Source organism: Notamacropus eugenii, chromosome 3 (genome assembly GCF_028372415.1).
Source record: "Notamacropus eugenii isolate mMacEug1 chromosome 3, mMacEug1.pri_v2, whole genome shotgun sequence".
NCBI classification, from domain to species: domain Eukaryota; kingdom Metazoa; phylum Chordata; class Mammalia; order Diprotodontia; family Macropodidae; genus Notamacropus; species Notamacropus eugenii.
The window spans coordinates 190,113,879-190,135,307 of record NC_092874.1 but is presented as its reverse complement, the minus strand read 5'-3'; the positions used below and the strand labels follow the sequence as shown (position 1 = coordinate 190,135,307).

General features: G+C 37.4%; 2 protein-coding genes across 2 annotated transcripts in view; both read left to right on the top strand.

The window, feature by feature from the left end:
• MGST1 (microsomal glutathione S-transferase 1) overlaps positions 1-21,429 on the top strand; it is a 718,478-nt gene that overhangs the window by 154,415 nt on the left and 542,634 nt on the right. The gene's annotated exons all lie outside the window — the stretch shown is intronic.
• Positions 1-21,429, top strand: part of DERA (deoxyribose-phosphate aldolase) — a 125,584-nt gene that overhangs the window by 24,472 nt on the left and 79,683 nt on the right. The window contains exons 2-5 of the mRNA XM_072653620.1: positions 3,949-4,046; positions 5,741-5,888; positions 18,255-18,350; positions 20,092-20,226. Of these exons, the coding sequence (XP_072509721.1) occupies positions 3,949-4,046; positions 5,741-5,888; positions 18,255-18,350; positions 20,092-20,226 (477 nt within the window). The remainder of the gene's footprint in view (positions 1-3,948; positions 4,047-5,740; positions 5,889-18,254; positions 18,351-20,091; positions 20,227-21,429) is intronic.

Below are 21,429 nucleotides of genomic sequence, written 5' to 3'. Positions count from 1 at the left end.
GACCCTTTCCCAGAATGTTTTTAGATGTATAAAATAATAGTATTACAAAGGAAAGCCAATTGTATTTGCATACAGTTATCAAAATGTTAAAAAAAAAAAAAAGTTCAAGACCCTCTGTTAAAAACCCCTAAAATACAAAACTCCTTAGCCTGGCATTTCAGGTCCTTCAAGCAGAGATTATTTTACATTACTCCTCTTCATACACTCACGTTTCTGCTAAATGGACGGCTTGTTTTTCCTTGAGCTTCATTTCTCATTGACTCCATGGACATTATGCTTGCTCCCTTGTCTGTACTCTGGCACATAGTAGGTACTTAATGAATATTTATTGACTATGACTGTGAACTTGTCATTCTATCTCCCATTTTTGTGCCTTTGCGTTGGTTGCCCCCATATTGGAATGTACACTACTTCTCATCTCTGCCTCTTATAATTCCTAGATTCTTTCAAGGAGGGCCGGGGGGGCATACCACAGAAATCCTTTTCTCCCACCCTAACCTACCACCTGCCCAGAACCACTGGGATTTCTCCTCTCCACTTCCAAACCATTGTCATCTCTCCCTCTATCCTCACCTCTAGTGGGAGAGAGCTCAGTGTCCCCTTTACTCCGACTTTGGGGACTACTCCCTCCTTCTTACTACTTAGGAGTTTAGCTACTTCTCCCCATCCTGGCTGTAAGACAGGCGTGGTTACTCATAACATTTTGAGCAGGGAGTTAATTACAGGCCTTCTAGGAAGATGGAGGACCACTGGGCATTGCCATCTGATCCCCACCCCCACCTCCCTATGCCCTAAGGACTTCCAGCCTTTCCATCTGCCTTTCCATTGTGTCCTAATGGCTTTTGGGCCTTAGCATCTTCTGTGCTACTACATTTGACTGCCCAATGGGCATTGCCAGAGGTTTTTCTTTCATCCTAAGGCTTATTTTCTCCATTGATTAGAATTTGAATTCTTGAGAGCAAGGATTATACCATTTATCTGTTTATATCTCCAACAATTAGTATTTGGCAAATAGTAAGTACTTGATGAATGCTTTCTCATTCATTCATTCCAGGCTTAGTTCAGTGCCACCTCCTATGGGAACACACACACACACACACACACACACACACACACACACACACACACACACGTTGTGTTCCCCATTACAATGTAAACTCCTTGAAGACAAAACCTGACTCATTTCTGTCTTTGTATCGTGCCTGGAGCATAGGAGGCACTACATAAATGCTAGCTGATTAAGTAACTTAATTGTACAGTCAATTGGATTCATAGCTGGTTTACTAAACACAAGAAGTGTTTAAATGGGTAAATGTCATCTTAGAGGACAGTCTACAATGGAGTGCCCCAGGGATTTCTCTTTGGCTTTATCATGTTTAGTATTTTTATCTTTGATTTGAAGCGAGATAGTATTTTTTTCCTTCAACTTTGCAGATAATAAAAAGCTGAAAAAATTAGCTAATGGGTTGAATGAGAGAGTCAGGATCCATCTGTATGGACTGGGACAATTGGCCATATAAAATTTAATGAAATTTTTGAGGGCTAAATGTAAAATTCTGCACTTTCCATTTCATAAGTACAAGATGGGAGAGGTTTAGGTAGACAAAAGTTGATCTGACAACAATAAGTAAATTATCTGTTCTACTTGCTGTAAAATTTCAACTCCTTTAACTTTTATTAATAGATTCACATTTTCTAGTCCATTGGTCACACTCCTGTGGACTTGCTTGCTACAGCTTTATAATTACCTTACTGTGTTTCAATATATCACATGGTCATTAAAAAGTAAATTATCTAGGTCCTGTGAATTAGGTCAGTTTATCATGAATGAGATTAGATCTTCGAAACAAGGATGGGGGCTAGAGAAGAGAGATAAGGGATTTATATATTTTTAGAAATGCTAGAGTGCCTTTTTTTTCCCAGTTGTATTATTTTCTTATAAACTTACCCCCTCCTCCCATGAGCATTTCTATATACATAGCAGAATACGAAAGAGAGAATTATGTGTGGAACTATGCTTCTTTATTTTATACCATTTGCTCTTTTAGAGAAGTAAATAACAAACTCTACGCATTACTTTCAAGACTGTCCTGCTTTTCTGTGCTTCTTCCTGAGCTTCTTTCTGTCCTATGAATCTTAAAATGTTTCAGTGGCCTTTTTAGGAGGGTATCATTCTGATGGGCAGGGAGTAAGGAAGACTCCTCTTCCTTTATGTTTTTCCACGTTTTGATTTTATTCTAATAATTTGGTTGTTTCATAGTCATTGATTTCTTTTTGGTCTTTTCTAATTTTTAAGGAGTCTGGTATTTGGATAAGATTACTTTCTCTTCAAAGCTATTGATTTTCCTTCCAACTCTTTCCTCCAGTGATTTAATTCTTTATCTCTCAGCTAATTTCTTTTATATAATTACATCATCTTAGTAGAAAGTCTACTTTTTCCTTTGCGTCTTTAGTTGTTGTGCAGTTAATCTCTTCTAGGTTTTTTTTTTTTTTGAGGGGGGAGGGAACATATTTAGATCTATTATAATTTTTCATAGATTCTATATCTTTAGCTCATATCTCCAGCCTTAGTTTATGAATTGAGGATTTGTGCCAGGGTTAGGCTCCACACCTTTCCCTTCTTACTATCCTTTTTTGGGTAGGGTAATCGGGTAGGGCACCTGTGACCTTGATGGCATATGTAGTCCTCTGGGTCCTCAAGTGTGGCCCTTTGACTTAATCCAAAATTCACAGAACAAATCCTCTACTCATGAAGAGCAATGTATTTCAGCACTTGGTGAGATGCCACTCCTGGGTAGGTCCAGTAGACCTGTAATCAGGAATAGTTTTGAGGAGCTTCTGACACAGACTTTTTTCATCACTGGTCTGGAGAAACACTGGGAGATCAGGCTGATTCCCAGATCATCTGGAATTGGAATTCATACCTGATTATACACAGTGAAACTTCAGAGAATGGGGTTGGAAGGGGGCGAGTACAATGTCCTGAGATTTATTCTAGGTTCTTGGGCCGGATCTAGAATCAACATAATTAGGCCTAGAATATCCCTAGGGTCCTCTTGTATAGAAGAAGGTCCTAGAGACTGTGGAGAAACCTGAACCAGTGTTTTCTCTTGTAGTAGTGAGGATGTCCAATTGATTGGAGATGAGAGGATTGTTATCATTGTCTGACTTTTGCCTTACTTCTCTCTGATGCTGACTTTCAGAATAATGAGTGATTTACAGAATAATGAGATGACTTCTTTAAAGCCTTTGTCTGAAATACTAATGTTAAAAATGTCTCAACTTCCTTGACAAGTGATTTTAAAATCTCAGATCATCTAATCAGTGAAAAATCTCTGCAAGCAGCTACTGCAGGGCTCAGAGGCTAAAGGCAGGTATATAAATAAGAATTTTTTTTACAAGTCCTTAAACCCATAGATTAACTTTGAGATTTCTATATCATTGATATTTTTAAAGACAACAGAAATCAGCTAAAACTACTTTAATAAAAATTGATTTTCTTTGTGCCTGTGTTAGCAACATTTATATTTTATTGGTTTAGATGGCATACCATCCACTATGGGACAGATATTTTCTCATACCCTTAAGGAATCATTTATAATATTTTGAAAAACCTGGAAACTGCCTTTTGGCTACATATCATGGGATTTGCCTGGACAGTTTTGTGGAGGCAGTCTAACCCATCAAAAAACACCACATCTGAAGGATTTTTCTGGAAGTCTCCTTTGAACAATCCGAATAAATCATTTAATGTTGTTGTCTAGTTTTAGCCTACTCATGAAGTGGTGCAGTGAATATATTTTAAAACTTTGAGTTTTTAAGAAGCCATATATAATATATACATGTAAATATACATCAAATGTACACATTTACATGTGTATGTTGCATGTATATATATGTACATATTTGCATGCACATATATGTCTCTATATTTTTTCCCCTCTTCAGACCTTAGCTGGATTTCTAAAGTGCAAGTGAACCAGCCAGCAGTTTTAAGGCGTGCAGAGCAAATCCAAACTCGAAGAACTGTGAAAAAGGATTGGCAAGTAAGTGTTATTGAACATTCAATTTTTTTTTTGTCTTAAAATACGTGGATTCTTCCTTTAAGGTCATAATATTGAATTTTACTATATATGTATATCGTTATTCATGATACATTAGTTAAGAGGAGAGTCCTGGAGACTTTAGAAGAACCTGAACCACTCTTCTTTCTTGTACCCTTGGAGATTATCTCTCCTTGGTCTATGATGTTTGGTTGAGCAAAGATGATTGAATTAGAGAAAGGTAGTGTATTTATTCAAAGTAAACATTTTATTACTCTTTAGTGGCCAAGCTGAAAGTGACTTTGTGACATCTTTATCAGAAATTGTATTTTTTTTCTAAACATACAACCGTTGACTGTTTTATAATTTGATTACAAAGCAATAAATTCTGAATCTGTCTGGTTACTGTTGTGGCTTTTAGGCATACAAGTCAACTTCCTTTGACCATCTTCATTTCATTTTAAGCATCTTAAGCACATATGCTTATTTTACCAGCTCTTTTTTCATAAATAATTCTTGTAATTCAAAGAGCTCAGTTTCATGAACAATGAAAAAAATAATCAATTGGCTCACCACTCCTATTAGGTGGTAGTCCCAGAGAATGTAGACTTAATTTCATGAGATGTACTCAACATTTGACCCTTAGGATGTTTGAGTGTTCTGGGATACCATTTCGTACTTCAACTGAACCATGTTCAGTTTAAGATACTTGAGTTGTAATTATTCCCTAGGAATTGGCCATGAAATATGAGTATTATTTTTAAAGTCAAAATAGAATCAGATGGAAAATCCATGGAATATTTGTGTTCACAAGCATTTTTTATAGAGTTTGTCATTTTAGGGGTCATAGAATTTTATATCTGGAAAGGATTTTCAAGGTCATCCAACACAACCTCTTCATTTTATGGATCAGGAAATGAGACTCAGAGAGTTTGAAAGACTGGGCCAAAATCATGGAGACAGTAGTGACTAGTGGGTTTTGAAAATAGTTACTGACTCCAAATCCATTGTTTTTTCCTTTATACCCCACAGATCTGTAAACAAACCACAACATTAAAATAAGATTGAAGAAACTTTTATATTTTCTGTAATCTCATATTTTAGTATAGTGTGGGGGACAGACAGGCCAGATAGGCATAGTATAGGCACAGTACCTGACATATCATAAATGCTTAATACAGGGTTAATGATTGATTCAGAGGTGATGGGAGTGAGGTGAGGAGATAGGGCATAGGAGATATGATCTAGAAGAGGTTTCAGATTGAAGTATATAATCCAGATGTTGAGGCCTATAAACCAAATCTAGAGAGGTGGCTAGATTTGACATCTGGGGGACTTGGGTTTGGATCCTGACTCAGGCACTCATTACTCCCATACCTTAGGCAAATCAATTAACCTAATGAGAGGATTGGACTAAATGGTCTTCTAAGGTCCCTACTTCTCTAAATCTATGATGTTATGACTCTTTACTTTTATCTTGGTTAGTGTGCTTTCATTTTATATGTTTGTTTTCCTTGGCTTTTAACTTTTAATTAAACAATGTTTAAAGTTTAACTTTTAGTTGAACAACATATTATACATCCGAATGTTGTTTTGAAGTGAAGACATCAAATTTCAGCATTTAAATTTGCTTCTGTAATAATTTGACCAAAAGTGCTTTTTTTCCTATATGAATTTTTCCTTTTTCCTTAAAACAGGCTGCTTGGCTCCTGAAAGCTGTTACCTTTATTGATCTCACTACACTTTCAGGTGATGACACTGCATCAAATGTTCAGAGGCTTTGTTACAAAGCCAAGTATCCAATCCGGGAAGATCTTTTGAAAGCTTTGAATATGCAAGATAAAGGTAATGCCCTTGAAAGTATATAGTTTATAATGAGTAAGCAGGAGGCTTAGCTATAAAACAAAATGATAGTAATGATAAATTTCTTTTCATCAACCAGCATGAAGCAATTGAAAGAACATTATTTCTGGAATCAGATGCCCTGTGTTCAAATCCCATGTCTAACACTTAAACCTCTGTGATCTTGGGCAGCTTGCTTAGTCTGGGCCTCAGTTTCTTTCTCTGTAAAAGAAGGAGATTGGATGAGATGGTGTAGTGCCAATGTGATACCCACAGTAGCCGCTATGGATATACATGTGTATTTCCAGGGCAAATTTGCAAAATATAAACTCTCTTCCTCAAAGACAAAACCAAGACATTTATTCAAGTACCATAAAGCCAAATCCATTATAGCAACCAAGAAATTTATACACATTATCAATGCAGGGAGTACAGCTATCTCCAAGCCTTCCCTCCATCAGGCCTCCCCTCCATTAGGCCTCCCCACAAATAAGCTCCCTCAGGCAAAATCACTCCCTTTCTCTCTCCTGCTAGCTGCCCTGTTCTGCCTGCTCTCTCTCTCCTCTCCTCCTCATTCTCTCTTCCTGTTCCACCCATTCAGCAACTCCTTCCACCATCGGCTCCATGTGACTCAAGCTGTGGACTGGGCCAAAGCTCAAAGCAGGTCATAGGGGCCTATTAAGGGGCAGAGAAGATCTTCAAAATCCCTTTCAGTTACATTTAGCCCCAAGATCTTTCATGTCCATTAATAGATCAATGGGAGTTTAGGGGTAACTGGTATCGACATAACTTTACAACAATAAAACAGGGATAACACAAAACAAACACATAAAATATATCTTAGGGTGGGGACTTGAGCACAAGCAAATCAAATGAATGGGACCCAAAATTTGCTTGGGGTGAGGGGAAAAGGTCTTTTTTTTCCTGCTGAGATTGGATGTAGAGCTGTCCCTGCTTTGCAAAGTCCCTTTCGAGGGATCAGTTCTTTTGCCAGTATCTTGGTTGATTCCAGGTCCAGGGATGATGTATCGTAGCTGGTATCCAGAGTTTGGTCAATGCCAGGTCCGGGGATGATGTATCATAGCGGGTATCTAGAGTTTGGTCAATGCCAGGTCCAGGGGTGATGTATCATAGCTGGTATCCAGAGTTTGATCAGTGCCAGTTCCAGGGGTGACATATTGTAGCCAGTATGTGATATTTGGTCAGTGCCAGGTCTGTATTGGAGTCTTGGACAGAGGATGACATCCAACTTAAGCAGTCAGTCTTCTCTAAGTGGAGGTAACAGCCTATAGGAGACAAATCTAGCAAACAGGTTAAAGGCACTAAGGCCAAAAAGAATAAGGAGACAGTAACCAGAAGCAGGGTAAATGTAGCATCAACCTTGCTTCTGGAATCCATGAACCCACTAAAACTTCAGTAATTCCTTTCTTCCTTTACTATAGGGATTCCATATATAAGAGAGGCCTCCACCCCAGTGTCTATTAGTGCCCTAGTGACAGTAGTTGATCCATTTTTCCAGTATATGGTTGAACTGATGGGGGGTCTGTCATCTCATCTGTGTACTTCTTTAATCTGAGCTGGGGCTTGGCCAATTTCTTATACTCCCTGAAGATGTGACAAACTTGCATATAATGATTCAGGAGGACCTGTAGGGGCAGTTCTTTCTTCCCTATTCCATCTAATATTAAGTCCCTTTTCTTGGTACATCGTATATAGTTTGTTAGCTGAAATATCATCTATTCTTCCAAAATCTATCCCTGTTCTTAATAAAGTAGTAAACATTTCTCTCCTTGTTAGCCTATTCTGATTTTTAATCTGCTGGCTATTTGCTATTCTCTCTTCAGGAAATTTATCTTTTCCCCATTTCCCTAAGTCACTTAACTGTGAAATCTTATTGAGAACCTCTGAAAGAGGGTGCCCTATTTCCCCAATTAGCAGAATCAGAACTAGGTGCTCATAAGCAGGAGGAGCAGTCATCACTATCATATTTCTATAAGGAACAGTAAAGGGAGTGCTATGATAAGCCTAGACGTGTTCGATCATAATTGCAGTTTTCATTACCTCCTACTTTAACTTTCTCATACAGTGTCTAAGCAAATGCCAGGGTCTATCTCCACTGGATCACATAGAGTCAGTGGGATACTGTTTATTGCATCCCTCAGCAGCTAAAGCTAACAGATTAGTTCCAGTGTTACCTCCTTGAATATGCTAATCCCTAAAAGCTTGTTGTACAAAAGGATTCTAATACCTATTGGGGCAACTAGGTGGTACAGTGGATAGAGCACCAGTGCAGGAGTCAGGAGGACCTGAGTTCAAATCTCACCTCAGACACTTGACACTCACTAACTGTGTGACCTTGGGCAAGTCACTTAACCCCAATTACTTCATCCTGGGCCATCTCCAGTCATCCTGATGAATATTTGCTCACTGGATTCAGATGGCTCTGGAGAAGAAGTGAGGCTGGTGACCTGCACAGCCCTCCTTCACTCAAAACAAAGTCAAGTGCAAGTCATGTCATCATTTCTCTGATGGCATGGTCTTCTTTGGCAACGAAGGATGAACACAATACCTATGAATTTCAGACAATCTATGTTATTTATTCATGCTGTCCATACTCACTGATTCTTACCATCCAAGATACTCATGATTCTCACATTTTTGGGTGAATTGACTTAAAATTACAGTGACCCCCTGCTGAGTACAATCCTCAATTACTTCCTGTATGCTATTCCTGTACTGTAGGCTCTTCCCCCCTCCCCAATTCTCCTGCTTCCTTTGAAGTATTAGACATGCACCATATTCCTAGAAGCCTCCTCATCTAAATTTGTCTTATTTTTCTCCCACGTGCTTTCCTCCCAGGTGTGTGGGCTCCCAATCAGGCCTGGCAAATGCAAGGGTTGCATTCACTTTCCTAATGATGACTTTCCCCTTCCTTTTTTCTCTCACAACTGTGTTTTCTGTTACCACCTGATACATTTTACCTTGTTCTTCTAAAGGAAAGTTCCAGCACAGTAGCATAGAAAGCTTCTCTTGCAAATCAACTAACTCCTTTTTCAGCTAAACTTTTTTGTCCAGCAGTTTGTTTCTACTTCTACATATAATACAATAGCTTGTTAACAATGCTCATCGTCTTCTATATACTCCTGCCATTTCTTTCCCCAGTTCTATTGGTATTCCTTGCAATCATCTTTCTGAATCTCTGGATTCTCTCTTCTGTAGCCTCAGTTCCCAGTTTTCACAAAATCCTGTGTTTGTAGCCCATTCTTTCACCAGGAAGGAGGAATATGGTAAATTCTCCCATCCCAGGATACCCTTTTCCTTTCCTTGAACCTTCCTATCTCCAAGTAGAGGTTTTATATTTTGTGATCCCATCCTTGTTGTCATTTGTAGTACCATCGTGATACCACAGTAGCCTCTATGGATATCTCTGTGTATTTTCAGGGTAAATTTCCAAAATATAAACTTTCTCCCTCAAAGTCAAAGCCAAGACATTTATTCAAACACCAGAAAGCCAATCCATTATAGCAACCAAGAAATCTATACACCTTATGAATGCAGGGAACACTCCATCCCCAAGACTTCCCTCTATCAGGCCTCCATACAAACAAGCTCCCTTAGGCAAAAATCACTCCCTTTCTTACTCATGCTAGCTTCTCTGCCTTCTCTCTCTCTCAGCTCCTCCTCACTCTCTCTTCCTTTTCCACCTATTCATCAAACTCCTTCCATCATGGGCTCCATGTGACTCAAGCTGTGGGCTGGGCCAAAGCTCAAAGCAGGTCACATGGGCCTATTAAGGGGCAGGGAAGATCTTCAAATTCCTTTACCATTACAGATGGCCTCCAAAGTCCCTTCTAATTCTAGATCCCTTCTAATTCTAGACCAATGTTATATTATCCTACCCCAAGGCCAGAAATACCCATGTTATTTACTTGTCTTAATATTCATTCCTGCCATACTCTGGTAAAAATTTCCAGTGCATATAGCTAAATACAATGCCTGGCTGAGTTTCACAACTTCCTTTCTTGAGGAAATAGTTTTTTTTAGCTCATCTAGAGAATGGAACCATGGTTCTTCTTGTGGCACCTTCTAATATATGTTTCTGTTAGTTGTGAGAGTTTTGCTTCAGAGGCAGTTTGGTGTGATGGATAGGAAAGCTATCATTAGAGTTGAGAAGACCTGGGTTCAGGTTCTAACTGTGACATATATTGGCTATGTGGATAATTTCTTAGTGTCCTGGGTAACTCTCTTAAGATTATCACAGTAGCTTGAGAACTGGACTTGGCATCAGGAGTTTGAATCCTATCTGAAACCTTTATTGGGTATATGACTTTGATCAAGTCATTTAATCCCTTTGGGCCTCAGTTTCCTCATCTGTAAAATGAGAGGACTAGACTAGATAACCTCTTTGTGAGTCTGTGAATGGTTGCTGATCCGCATTGGCAGGAGGTGTTTCCTCACTGGACTGAGAAATCACAAATCTAGACTCTGTCCCCCCAAAGCACAAGAGGATTTCTAGTATGAGGGATAGGGGGATGTAATTCCCCCCAAAATCCCAACTCAGTTGATGCCTTCATAGGATTTAGTCGTAAATGATGACTTTTTAACATGATAATAAAATATCTACAAAAATGTGACCATACTAGGTAGTCCTTTTGTGACTCAATGACCTCTGAGGCCCCTTTTAGATCCAGGGTTATGAATGTGTGATGTGAAAATTAGTCCTCTAAGTTTATCAGAGATGAAATGTTGTTATGGGTGATTCCCAAACCAGCCATGTCTTTGAGGGAGATTAAAAGGCTGTGTTTCTAGTTCGTCAGGCAGTTCCAATCTGGTAGTCAGAAGTAGAAGAACAGTGCCCCTGAGACAGAATTGCTGTTGTGGAAGACAGGTTTTCTCTGTCTTTCTTCTCTCTATTCCCCTGATTAGCCATGTTCTTTTAGGCAGAGTCACCTGGGTGGCATGAGACAGTTGATCCAGGAGGGAGCTGAGATGAATGCATGGGACAGGAATATGTGTGTGTGTGTGTGTGTGTGTGTGTGTGTGTATGTGTGTGTGTATGTGTGTATTTAGAGAGGGAGATGGAAGGAGGGACACAGAAAGAGAGAGCGAGAGAGAGAGAGAGAGAGAGAGAGAGAGAGAGAGAGAGAGAGAGAGAGAGAGAGGTAGTCACTTGAGGTAGTTAGTGGTTTGAGAAATGAATCCCCTGGCAGTAGAGGAGATAGCCAACTATGAGAAGAGCAGACTCGGGAAACTCAACTGAGCAACCCACTCAGAGATGGCACATTTGAAAATAGCTGCATGATGATTCTATGAAGAGAACAGGACTAATGCACCCTGCAGTGCCAGGAGCTGACAGTTGCCTTTACTCACGTGTATCCTATATCTACAATTGGACTCCAAGTTTAATCCCACTCTTTCTGTGGATATTGTGTGTATTTGTGGGAGAGTTTATCCAAGATTCATAGCGGAATGTTTGTAGATACTCTTTTTACTATGACATCTTTGCTAAGAACTAATCATGTCTGTTAGCTGATTGTTAATGGATAATACACCAGGTCTTTTATAATTAGAAGTAGCCACTCACAAGCTCAACCTTCCCTGGGGACCCAAGCTACAAAATTGTGAATGGGAGATCAGGAGTAACCTAGAGGGGAAGTGGAGTGTTACATTAGAATCATAGAACCCAATTAATAAATGATCAAAGGATATGAACAGGCAGTTTTCAGATGAAGAAATTAAAGCTATCTATAGTCATTAAAAAATGCTCTAAATCGCTATTGACTAGAGAAAGCAAATTAAAACATCTCTGAGCTGCCACCTCCTATCACATTCACTAATATGACAGAAAAGGAAAATGAAAAATGTTGGAGAAGATGTGGGAAAACTGGAACACTAATATATTGTTGGTGGAGTTATGAACTTATTCAGCCATTTTGAAGAGTAATTTGGAGCTACACCCAGAGGGCTATAAAACTGCCCTCTTTGATCCAGCAATACCACTACTGGGCCTATATCTCAAAGAGATCATAAAAAAAGGGAAAAGAACCCGTATATACAAAAATATTTATAGCAGCTCTTTTTTTGTGATGGCAAAGAATTGGAAATTGAGGGGATGCCCATCGATTGGGGAATGGCTGGATAAGTTGTGCAATATGAATATAATGGAATACTATTCTGCTATAAGAAATGATGAGCAGAATGGTTTCAGAAAAAACTGGACTTACATGAACTGATATTGAGTGAAGTGAGCAGAACCGGGACAACATTGTACACAGTATCAGTAACATTTTGTGATGACTAATTATGACAGATTTAGCTTTTCTCAGCAGTACAGTGATCCAACACAATTCCAAAAGACTCATGATGAAAATGCAATCCACAGTCAGAGAAAGAACTGTGGAGTCTGAATGCAGATGGAAGCATACCATTTTCACTTTTTTTTTCTTGTGGTCTGCCCTTTTTGTTCTGATTCTTCTTTTTTAAAATGACTAATGTGGAAATATGTTTAATGTGATTGTACATGTACAACCTATGTCAGATTACTTGCTGTCTTGAAGGGAGAAAAAAATTGGAACTCAATCTTTTAAAAATGAATGTTGAAAACTATCTTTACATGTAACTGAAAAAAATAAAATATTATTAAGTGGGGAAAAAAAGAGTCATAGAAACATAACACCTAAAAGTAGGAAGAAAGGAAAGACAGAAACAAGGAATTAAACATTTATTAGTCATGTACTGTGGGCCAGGCACTATACTAAACACTTTACAAGTGTTATCTCATTTGATCCTCATAATAACCCTGGGAAGCTGGTGCAATTATTATCCCTATTTTACAGTTGAGGAAACTGAGGCAGAAGTTAAGTCACACCCAGGAAGAAATCAGGTCTTCCTAACTTCAGGTTCAGTGCCCTGTCCACTCTCCCACCTAGCTGCCTTTAAGAAGACAACTTAGCAGTCATCTGCACATTTTATCGATGAGAACACAGATGTCCACAGAGGACAAATGACTTGCTCAGGCATTTAGAACTAGTTTTGGTAGAGCCAGGACTAGAAACCTCAGTCTCTTTATTCCTGTTCTGCTACTCTTTGCCATACTGCCTTTTGATTTTTAGGGACAATTTCTTCCAAAGAGGTTTGAGGTCATGGGAGAAATTTCTGTGCTGCTCAATTCCCGAATCTCTCCATTTCCTATTTCCATACAAATTAAAGCATTATGTGACTCTAAATTAATGAAGCTGACTCTGCAACCATATGAGAATCAGTTTTATTGTTTTATGAAGGAAGGATAAGGCATTAATGAAATGCAATGTGCCAGTTACTGTGCTAAGCACTGGGAACCGAAATACAAGCAAGCAAGCCAGTTCTTACCCTCAAAGAACTTATATTTTAGCGGGGGAAAACAACAAATAACAGAGAATCATAAAATAAGAAGGGGGGAGGGCATTAGGGTCATGTTTTGGAAATGGACAGAAAATGAAGTCATTACCCATATATAAAGTTTTTTTTTCTAAAGATAGTCCACAATAAACTTTTAAGTGTAAAATACCAATGGGGGATATTTGGTCATTTTATATGCCAGCTCTTTAAATGATATTGAGCCATATTTTTCTCATGGGTTATATGAAGAACTTTCAAAAGGTCCATAAAGTCAGAGAATCCTTTTAAGCCAGAGGCTCTTACTCTTTTTTGTGTTTGTGTTATGGATCCACTGGTAATGCTTAGGGACTTCTCAGAATAATATTTTTAAACGTACAAAATAAAACACATAGGCTTACAAAGAAAGTCAATTAAATGAACAAACAGTTATGAGAATATTAATAACAAAAAGTTCATGGACCCCAAGTTGAAAACCTAATTCTAAGAGACCTTAGAATTTACCTAATTTTTTTTGTAGATGCCAACAGAAAGGTCATAATTCAGAAAATTAAAGCTGGAAGGGATTTCACAGGGAAGTTACTTACTCTAGGTTTCAAGACAGAAGTAGTAGAATTGATGTTAAGGGTAGATTTTCATTCCAATAGTAGAAATGTTTCTTGGCTTTATAAAGCCTTATCATGATGGGTAGTCCTGGAAATTTTGATTTGTTAATGAGCCAGATGTAATTTACGTAGACCTAGGACTTTTGAAAACTTGATTTGGCATAGTGTTTTAAGGAAAACAATGTCACCTTATAGTTGTAGAGTTTGGGGGTAGAATGCTATAAATAAACTACATATAATGCTATAAATAATTTTTATTGTTTAATGAAGACTGGGGTCCATTGTTTTAGATTTTCCAGGGGGTATTCATCATAATGATGAATTATTATTATGATTTCCATCATAATGGAAATTGTTGTTTCCAGTTTCAAATTCCTTCCAAGCTTTGTTTGGGGATCAACAAAGTGCAATTCTGATGTTCAAACTTAAAAGGATATTATTTTACATTTATTCCACTTACTTTTCAATTTATTAGATTTGGCTTGACATGATAACTTGTCAAAATCTTTTTGGATGCTGACTGTCAGCCTGCTCACTGTGTCTGCCAGCTTTCTGTCATTTGAAAATTTGATAAGCATGCCATCTATGACTTTATCACAGTGATTGATAAAACTGTTAACTGGAAAAGGGCCAAGCACAGATCCCTAGGGCTTGGGAGGAGAGATACTCTACTGGAGACATCTTTCATAATTGACATAAAACCCTTAATGGCTACTTTTAGGGTCTGGCCGTTTAATAAATTCCAAATCAATCTAATTGTACTACCATGTAGGCTACATTTCTCCATATTTTCTTTAAGAATGGCACGTGAGATTTTACTAAATGCTTTAGTAAAATCTTTAGTAAAATTTAGTAAAATTAGATTTACTAAAATCTAGGTAAGTTCCATCTACATCATTCTCCTGTTCTATTAGTTACTTTATAAAAAGAAATAAGCTCAGTCAGTCAAGTCTCAGAAATAAGCTCAGTCTCAGTCAAGACCTATTATTCTTGATTATGTCATTAACCCCTTGCCATCACTATTTCCTTTTCTTATGTTTATTGTCCCAGAATATTGCCAGGAATTGAATTGAAGCTCATTGGACTGTAGTTTTCAGAATCCTCTAGGAAAAAGTCAGGACATTTGCCCTTTTCTAATCCTGTGGTACCTCCCATTCTCCATGATCTTTCAGAGATCTATGAGAGTGGCTCAGTAATCACATATGCCAGTATCCTGGAGAATATAGTTATCCCTTCTGCATCAAAGTAGTTAGGGGTACAGTGGTCCCGCAATCTAGAAAATCCATGGAAAATTTTTTGGCCCTCCCTACCTACCAGAGAAGAAGTCTAAATTTTTTTCTTTTTCTTATATGGGGTGTAAAATTGTAATTATTGTAAAATTATTGTAAAATATGGGTTAAATTATTTGGTCATGTGCTCTGCATCATCTTCAGCTTCTGCAAAACTCCTGGAAAATTCTCATTAAATTTATTATGCTGACCGATGATTTATCAAAGGGAAGGAATACATGTAATTCACTTAATCCTGGTGACTTGATCTTATCAAAGGCAGCTAATCACAGGACCTGAGTGCAAATCTGGCCTCAGACCCTGTATGACTCTGGGCAAGTCACTTAACCCTGTTTGCCTCAGTTTCTTCTTCTATAAAATGAGCTGGAGAAGGAAATGCCAAACTATTCCAGTATCATTGCCAACAAAATCCCAAATGGGGTTGTGGGGAATCAGACACAACTGAAATAACTGAATAACATCAACTTAAATTCTTCCAAGACTGTAATCTGATTTACTACTTATAGCATCAGCTGAAGAATATTGTTGAAAATGTGGGACTTTGTCTTAGGGACAACCTTGGGATCATTAAAAGCATTTCCCAGATTTCCAAAGGCAAACCAGCTTACTCGTTCCCTTCTGTTTGATTCTGGGCTCAGTTCTTTGTCCACAAGTATTGTACTAATAGACCAACTTGATGAGTTGAGTAGGTATACTCAATTGCATGTGATAGTCTGAACACCAGACCTTCTTTATTCATTTAACTTTTTTAGTGTGGAGGGCCAGACTGAACTGTTGTGAGTGATCATGTGTCTCACTTTGGAGGTTCTTCAGCATTAGAGGGCTTGACATATCTGTTTTCTATTAATATTATATTGATTACACCTGGAAGACTTTACCACTGATAGCAGGGATTCTCAGTCTTTTTTGTGTCATGGACCCCTTTGGTAGTGTGGTGAAGCCTGTGGACTCCTCAGTATAAATTTTAAAATATATAAGATAAAATACAGGATAGAGTCCTGAGCCTGGAATAAAGGAGGACTTTAATTTAAAACTAGCCTCAGACACTTACTAGCTGTGTCACCCTGGTAGATCACTTAACCTCTGTTTACCTTAGTTTCCTCAACTGTAAAGTGGGGATATTAATAGCACCTACTTCGTAGGGTTGTTGTGAGGATATGAGATTTTCATAAAGTGCTTGGAACATATTAGGTACTTAATAAATACTTTTTTCCAATTTTTCCAAACCAATTATATTGAAATGAAAGTGTAGCTTTTTCCCCGTCCAACTTCATGGATGCAAGGAGTCTGTGGACCCTTCTTTAAGAACCTCTTGTCATATGGGAAATCCCTCTTACATTTAGACTCTGAAAGGCATCCTAAGTAATGGTAGCAAATAGTTTTGGCAAGTGTACATCTTTCTGATTTATACATCTCTGGATATTAATCATCAATTAATCATTAATCATCAATAAGTCATCATACAAAGTTGTCTATTACATATTTAAGAGAGACTTGTATGATTTTGCTTTTAATATAGGTGTGGAAAAATTGGTTGGAGGAGAGCCTCTAAAGTGGAATTTTGCTTCATCTAATCAAATGCTTCTTTAGCATTTTGGTAGAGTGTTGGGCCTATGAGTCAGGCAGATCTGAATTAAAAATTCAGCCTGGCTGTGTTACCCTTGACAAGTCACTTAACCTTTGTCTCAGTTTTCTTAACTGCAAAATGGGGATAATAATTGCTTATATCTCAGTAGGTAATTGTAAGACTCAACTGAGATAAAATTTATAAAGTGCTTAGCAAAATGTAGACATCTAATAATGCTTCTTTCCTTATACCCTATTCCTTTCAATCAGCTATGTGATTATAGAAATATAATCTATAAAATCTTGTTTGGGAAAGCCTTTCTGATTTCAAGAAAGTCACCAAGGAAAATAATTGATTTCTCTGTTAGAATCAGTTGTAGAGAATAGGAAGATATTTGCTACAAGGAACTTGATAAAACCTTCAAATAAAATAAACATATACTTTATTACCTGGTGACTTTAGTGCAAAGGTACAGAAGGATAGTGAATATATATATATAAATATCACAAACACTTTCCTTGGACCAAGGACCTTGAAGGGGCCAAGATACACACAAGTTTAAGGATCCCCACCATCAATGATAAAGTCCTTCAGGTGTAATCAATGTGATGTTAATTGCAGACAGGAGTGGCAAGCCTTCCTACCCTTTTCTGTTCCTATAAGTCCCTGAGCCACACAGACTTCATCCAGGGAAACTGGGTGGGAAGAATTACATAGCTGTCCAGACCAGTTTGATAAGTTGGGAGTCATCAAATACGATATTTATGGTAAAATGGAGGGCTATTAGGCCATACCATCTTCTCTACTAGTGCATTCTAAGGTGCTCTTGGTCTTAGCATCTGCCTGGGTACATCAGCCTTGTTTACATCTTCTTTCAATCAAGATCCTTTTCAAATCTGTTTGTTGATGAATTCCCCATACATTCACATCGTTCTCTAGGTGGCTCCATTTTCTCATCATCAGCATCATTTTTGCTTATCTTTTCATAATTCCATTCCTGATAACTTTCCATTTCTCTTGGACCTTTTCCCCTGATGAAGGCTAAGATGAAACGATCACTTGCTCCTGAGGTTCCTGTCATGTCTATTTTAGCAACTGATGTTAGTCAGAATTAAGTCCAGAGTAATGGTTTTGTCACTTCTGCCTTTTGAAGGATGAAACCCGTTCAGGCAGGTCACAGATTTATCTGCTGCTCTGATTTTGTCAGAGGAAACATGTCAATGGAAGTGCCTCTTTGTCATTATAGTGTCATACTTCCCATCCCTGTTTGGAATTGGTTTATCAAATTCCTCATAAATTTTTTCTTTTTTTCTCCATGTAATTCCATGTCATAATATTGCTCCTAATTCTACCCATCTCAATCCTCACTCAAATAATTTCCACTAAGTTTTTCTCCTTTGGTTCCTGGATTTACTCACATGAGTATATATTCTGAGATCACATTTGTCCTTGAAAAAATTGTGAAAGGAGAGGTCTTAAACTTGGTGTAGAATGTGTTCATTAAATTCACAAATCTTGACTTTTTTCTTTTTAGGCATCACCACAGCAGCTGTTTGCGTTTATCCTGCTCGTGTGTGTGATGCTGTAAAGGCATTGAAAGATGCAGGCTGTGACATTCCAGTGGCTTCAGGTATGGTGGCATGCACGCATGCATATATGTATATATGCACATGCATATGAATATGTGCATATATGCATGTGTACATGTACATGTATACATGTGTATATGCATATGTGTATATATGTATGTATATATATGTGTGTATGTATGTATGTGTGTATATATGGATTCTAATGCAAAAAATTTAGATGCATCTATATAACTATGGTGGAAAACTAATGGTTAGAAGACTGGCCTTAGAATAAGGAAGACTTGGGTTTAAGTCCTTCCGCTGACACAAATTAGCTATATGATCATAGAAAATTCATGTGAAATCTCAAAGCTATGGGCAACTCTAGGATTATAAGTTACCACTGAATTAACAATCCATATCAATAGAAGTAGGTTCCATGTTTGGAGTTCCTCACACTGATAAAATCAGAAGTCTTTATCCTTCCTTTTATCCACAAATCAAACTATGGAAACTATTATTTGCCTGATATGTTCAAGGATGGATTGATGTGGTGTGACATAATATTTGTTATGTGGGCTGTATTCCTTAGATGGCATTATTTCATGCAAAATTGAAAAAAATCCTGAAAATGTGTATCAGCTTAACTCATAATCGAAAGGCAAGTCCAAGTTGTCACATATGAATTCTCTATGATGCTAGACTTCAGCTGAGCCTATATTCCTCCCTTTTGTGAGATGTTATCACAATATGAGTAATTTACAATGTTTATATAGTTCTGCCTTTTCCTTGAGCAGTCCCAAGGCACCCTGCAACTAAGGACCCATTTTTCTTTTTGTCCTACACCCTCATGAAACTGAATTTCTTGGAAGCCTGACTCAGAGTTCTTCATTCAGTCCAACTTCCTTAGAATCTGGTGCAGGTTGTGAAATAACTACCTATTGAGAAATTCTTTCCTTCATGGAAAAAGAACACTTTGCTCTAAGGCAGCAAACAAAAGTTATTTAATGCTTTGAAGTAAACACTATGAATTAGCTTTGAAAGTAGTGAAAATAACAGGAGAAGTAAATAGCAGAAGTAAAAATGCACAGAAAACCCCAGGTTTCCTCCCTGCTTCCCCCAACTGATTTGAATTTTTACATGTTCTCTGCGTTTTTGTAACACCTTTTTGATGTATACATTAGAGGTACTTTGTATCTTCCCACATAGTTGCATTTATTCACATAGTCCCTTTTTTAATTTCCTACTCCTCCACAATTTTGAGTCAATGTGTAATTCATTTTTTTCCTGCATAATTTCTTTCTCCTCTGCATCTCGTATCTGCTTGGTAGGCTGCTGTGATTATTAGTGGCAGAAATGGCAACAACATTTCTTAAAGAGCAAGTTGAAGAGGTGAAGAGGAAATATATTCATATAATGTTGGTCAACTTGACCCAGCATAAAAGCCCAAATTATTGACCATGGATTGCAATAATTACTCAAAAAAAAGATGAGCAACACATTTTTGCTATGAAAATTGTTTATTTCTTTGGATAGAACATCTCTATGTGTTGTCATAAAATTTTAAGTTTTTCAAGAGAAGTTAAGAATGAATAAAATATCTAAGATTTTTTTTCACATTTACTTCAAGGACTACATGAATATGAAATTTTGAAGAATTATATCCTTAGGATGATGGTTTCCCATGTTCTAGAAGCAACATGTTAGTTTTCTTCTGCCAGTTATAGTTGTAAATTTTTATGTGTGAGTGAAGAGATAGATCTGTTAACTTTTTTGTTTGTTTGTTTTCCCTGTTAATAGTGGCCACTGGCTTTCCAGCTGGACAGACTCATTTGAAAACTCGATTGGATGAGATCAGATTGGCTGTCGAAGATGGCGCTAAAGAAATTGATGTGGTAATTAATAGATCTCTGGTGCTTACAGGCCAATGGGAAGGTATGTATTCATGCCTGCTTAAATTAAGAGTCATAGATTTTTCTCTTTGACTTAGGTGAGGTTTCTAGTGAATATGGTAACATAGAACTAATAATGAACTGCCACTTAGGGCAAATCACTGGACTTTTCTCTGTCATTTTCCTCATCATTAAAGTGGAGATAATAATCCCTGTCTACCTCATAGAGTTGTAAAAATTAAATTTTGCCAAGTACGTGAATATATTTTTAAAAATTATATTTAAGATATTGATGTTTTAAATGATCACCACTATCTTATGCTTAAAGACAAACATAGCTCCCAAGTGTTACCTTAGAGTGTAGTATTTTTAAAAAATTAATGTATTTTTACAGGACAATATTTTCCAAATCTAGGTATCCCCAAAGTCTTAGTTCACTTTTAAGCTTTAATACTACAACTTTTGGCACACCCTGTATATCCCTTCCTTACCTCTGTTCAGAGAACCATTACTTGTAATAAACACCATTTAAAAAAAAGAAAGGGAAACAAAATCAACTAAAATATCAGCGGAGTTTGAATATCTGCTTGCTGACTGACTGATTATGCAAGATTTCATTCTCCTCTATACAAAGAAAAGAAAGAGGTGCATTTTTCCACCTTTTGCATAGTTGACCTTCTTGGTCATTATAATCACACAGTTTTGGTTCTGCTTATTTTACTTTTCAATAATTCACATGTGTTTCCATGTTTCTCTGAATTCTCCATGTTCATCGTTATGGTGAAAAACATTCACTTGCAACATTTTGTTTAGCAATTTTCTCAATTAGTGGAAATCTATTCTGTTTGACATCCTTTGCTACTACAAAACTACGTCCAAAACTGTTGAGTTGTATGTAAGACCTTTCACTCTGTCTTTGGTCTCATTGGGCCACTGCATAAGAGTGGGACCTGTTGGTTAAAGTATGAATGTTTTAGGCATTTTAGTATTTCCTTTCCAAATCACTTTGGAATTGGTTGGACCAATTCGCAGCTCCACAGCAGGATATTAGTGATCCTTTCTTTCTGCAGCAATGTTGATTGTTCCACCTTTTGTCACATTTTCCACTTCTGTGGGTATGAGATGAAACCATGTAGTTATTTGATTTTCATTTCTTTCATTAATAGTGATTTGAAGCAATTTTCCGTATAGTTAGTTTTCATATAGTTCTTTTGAGAACTATTTGTTGATACCCTTGGATAGTGAT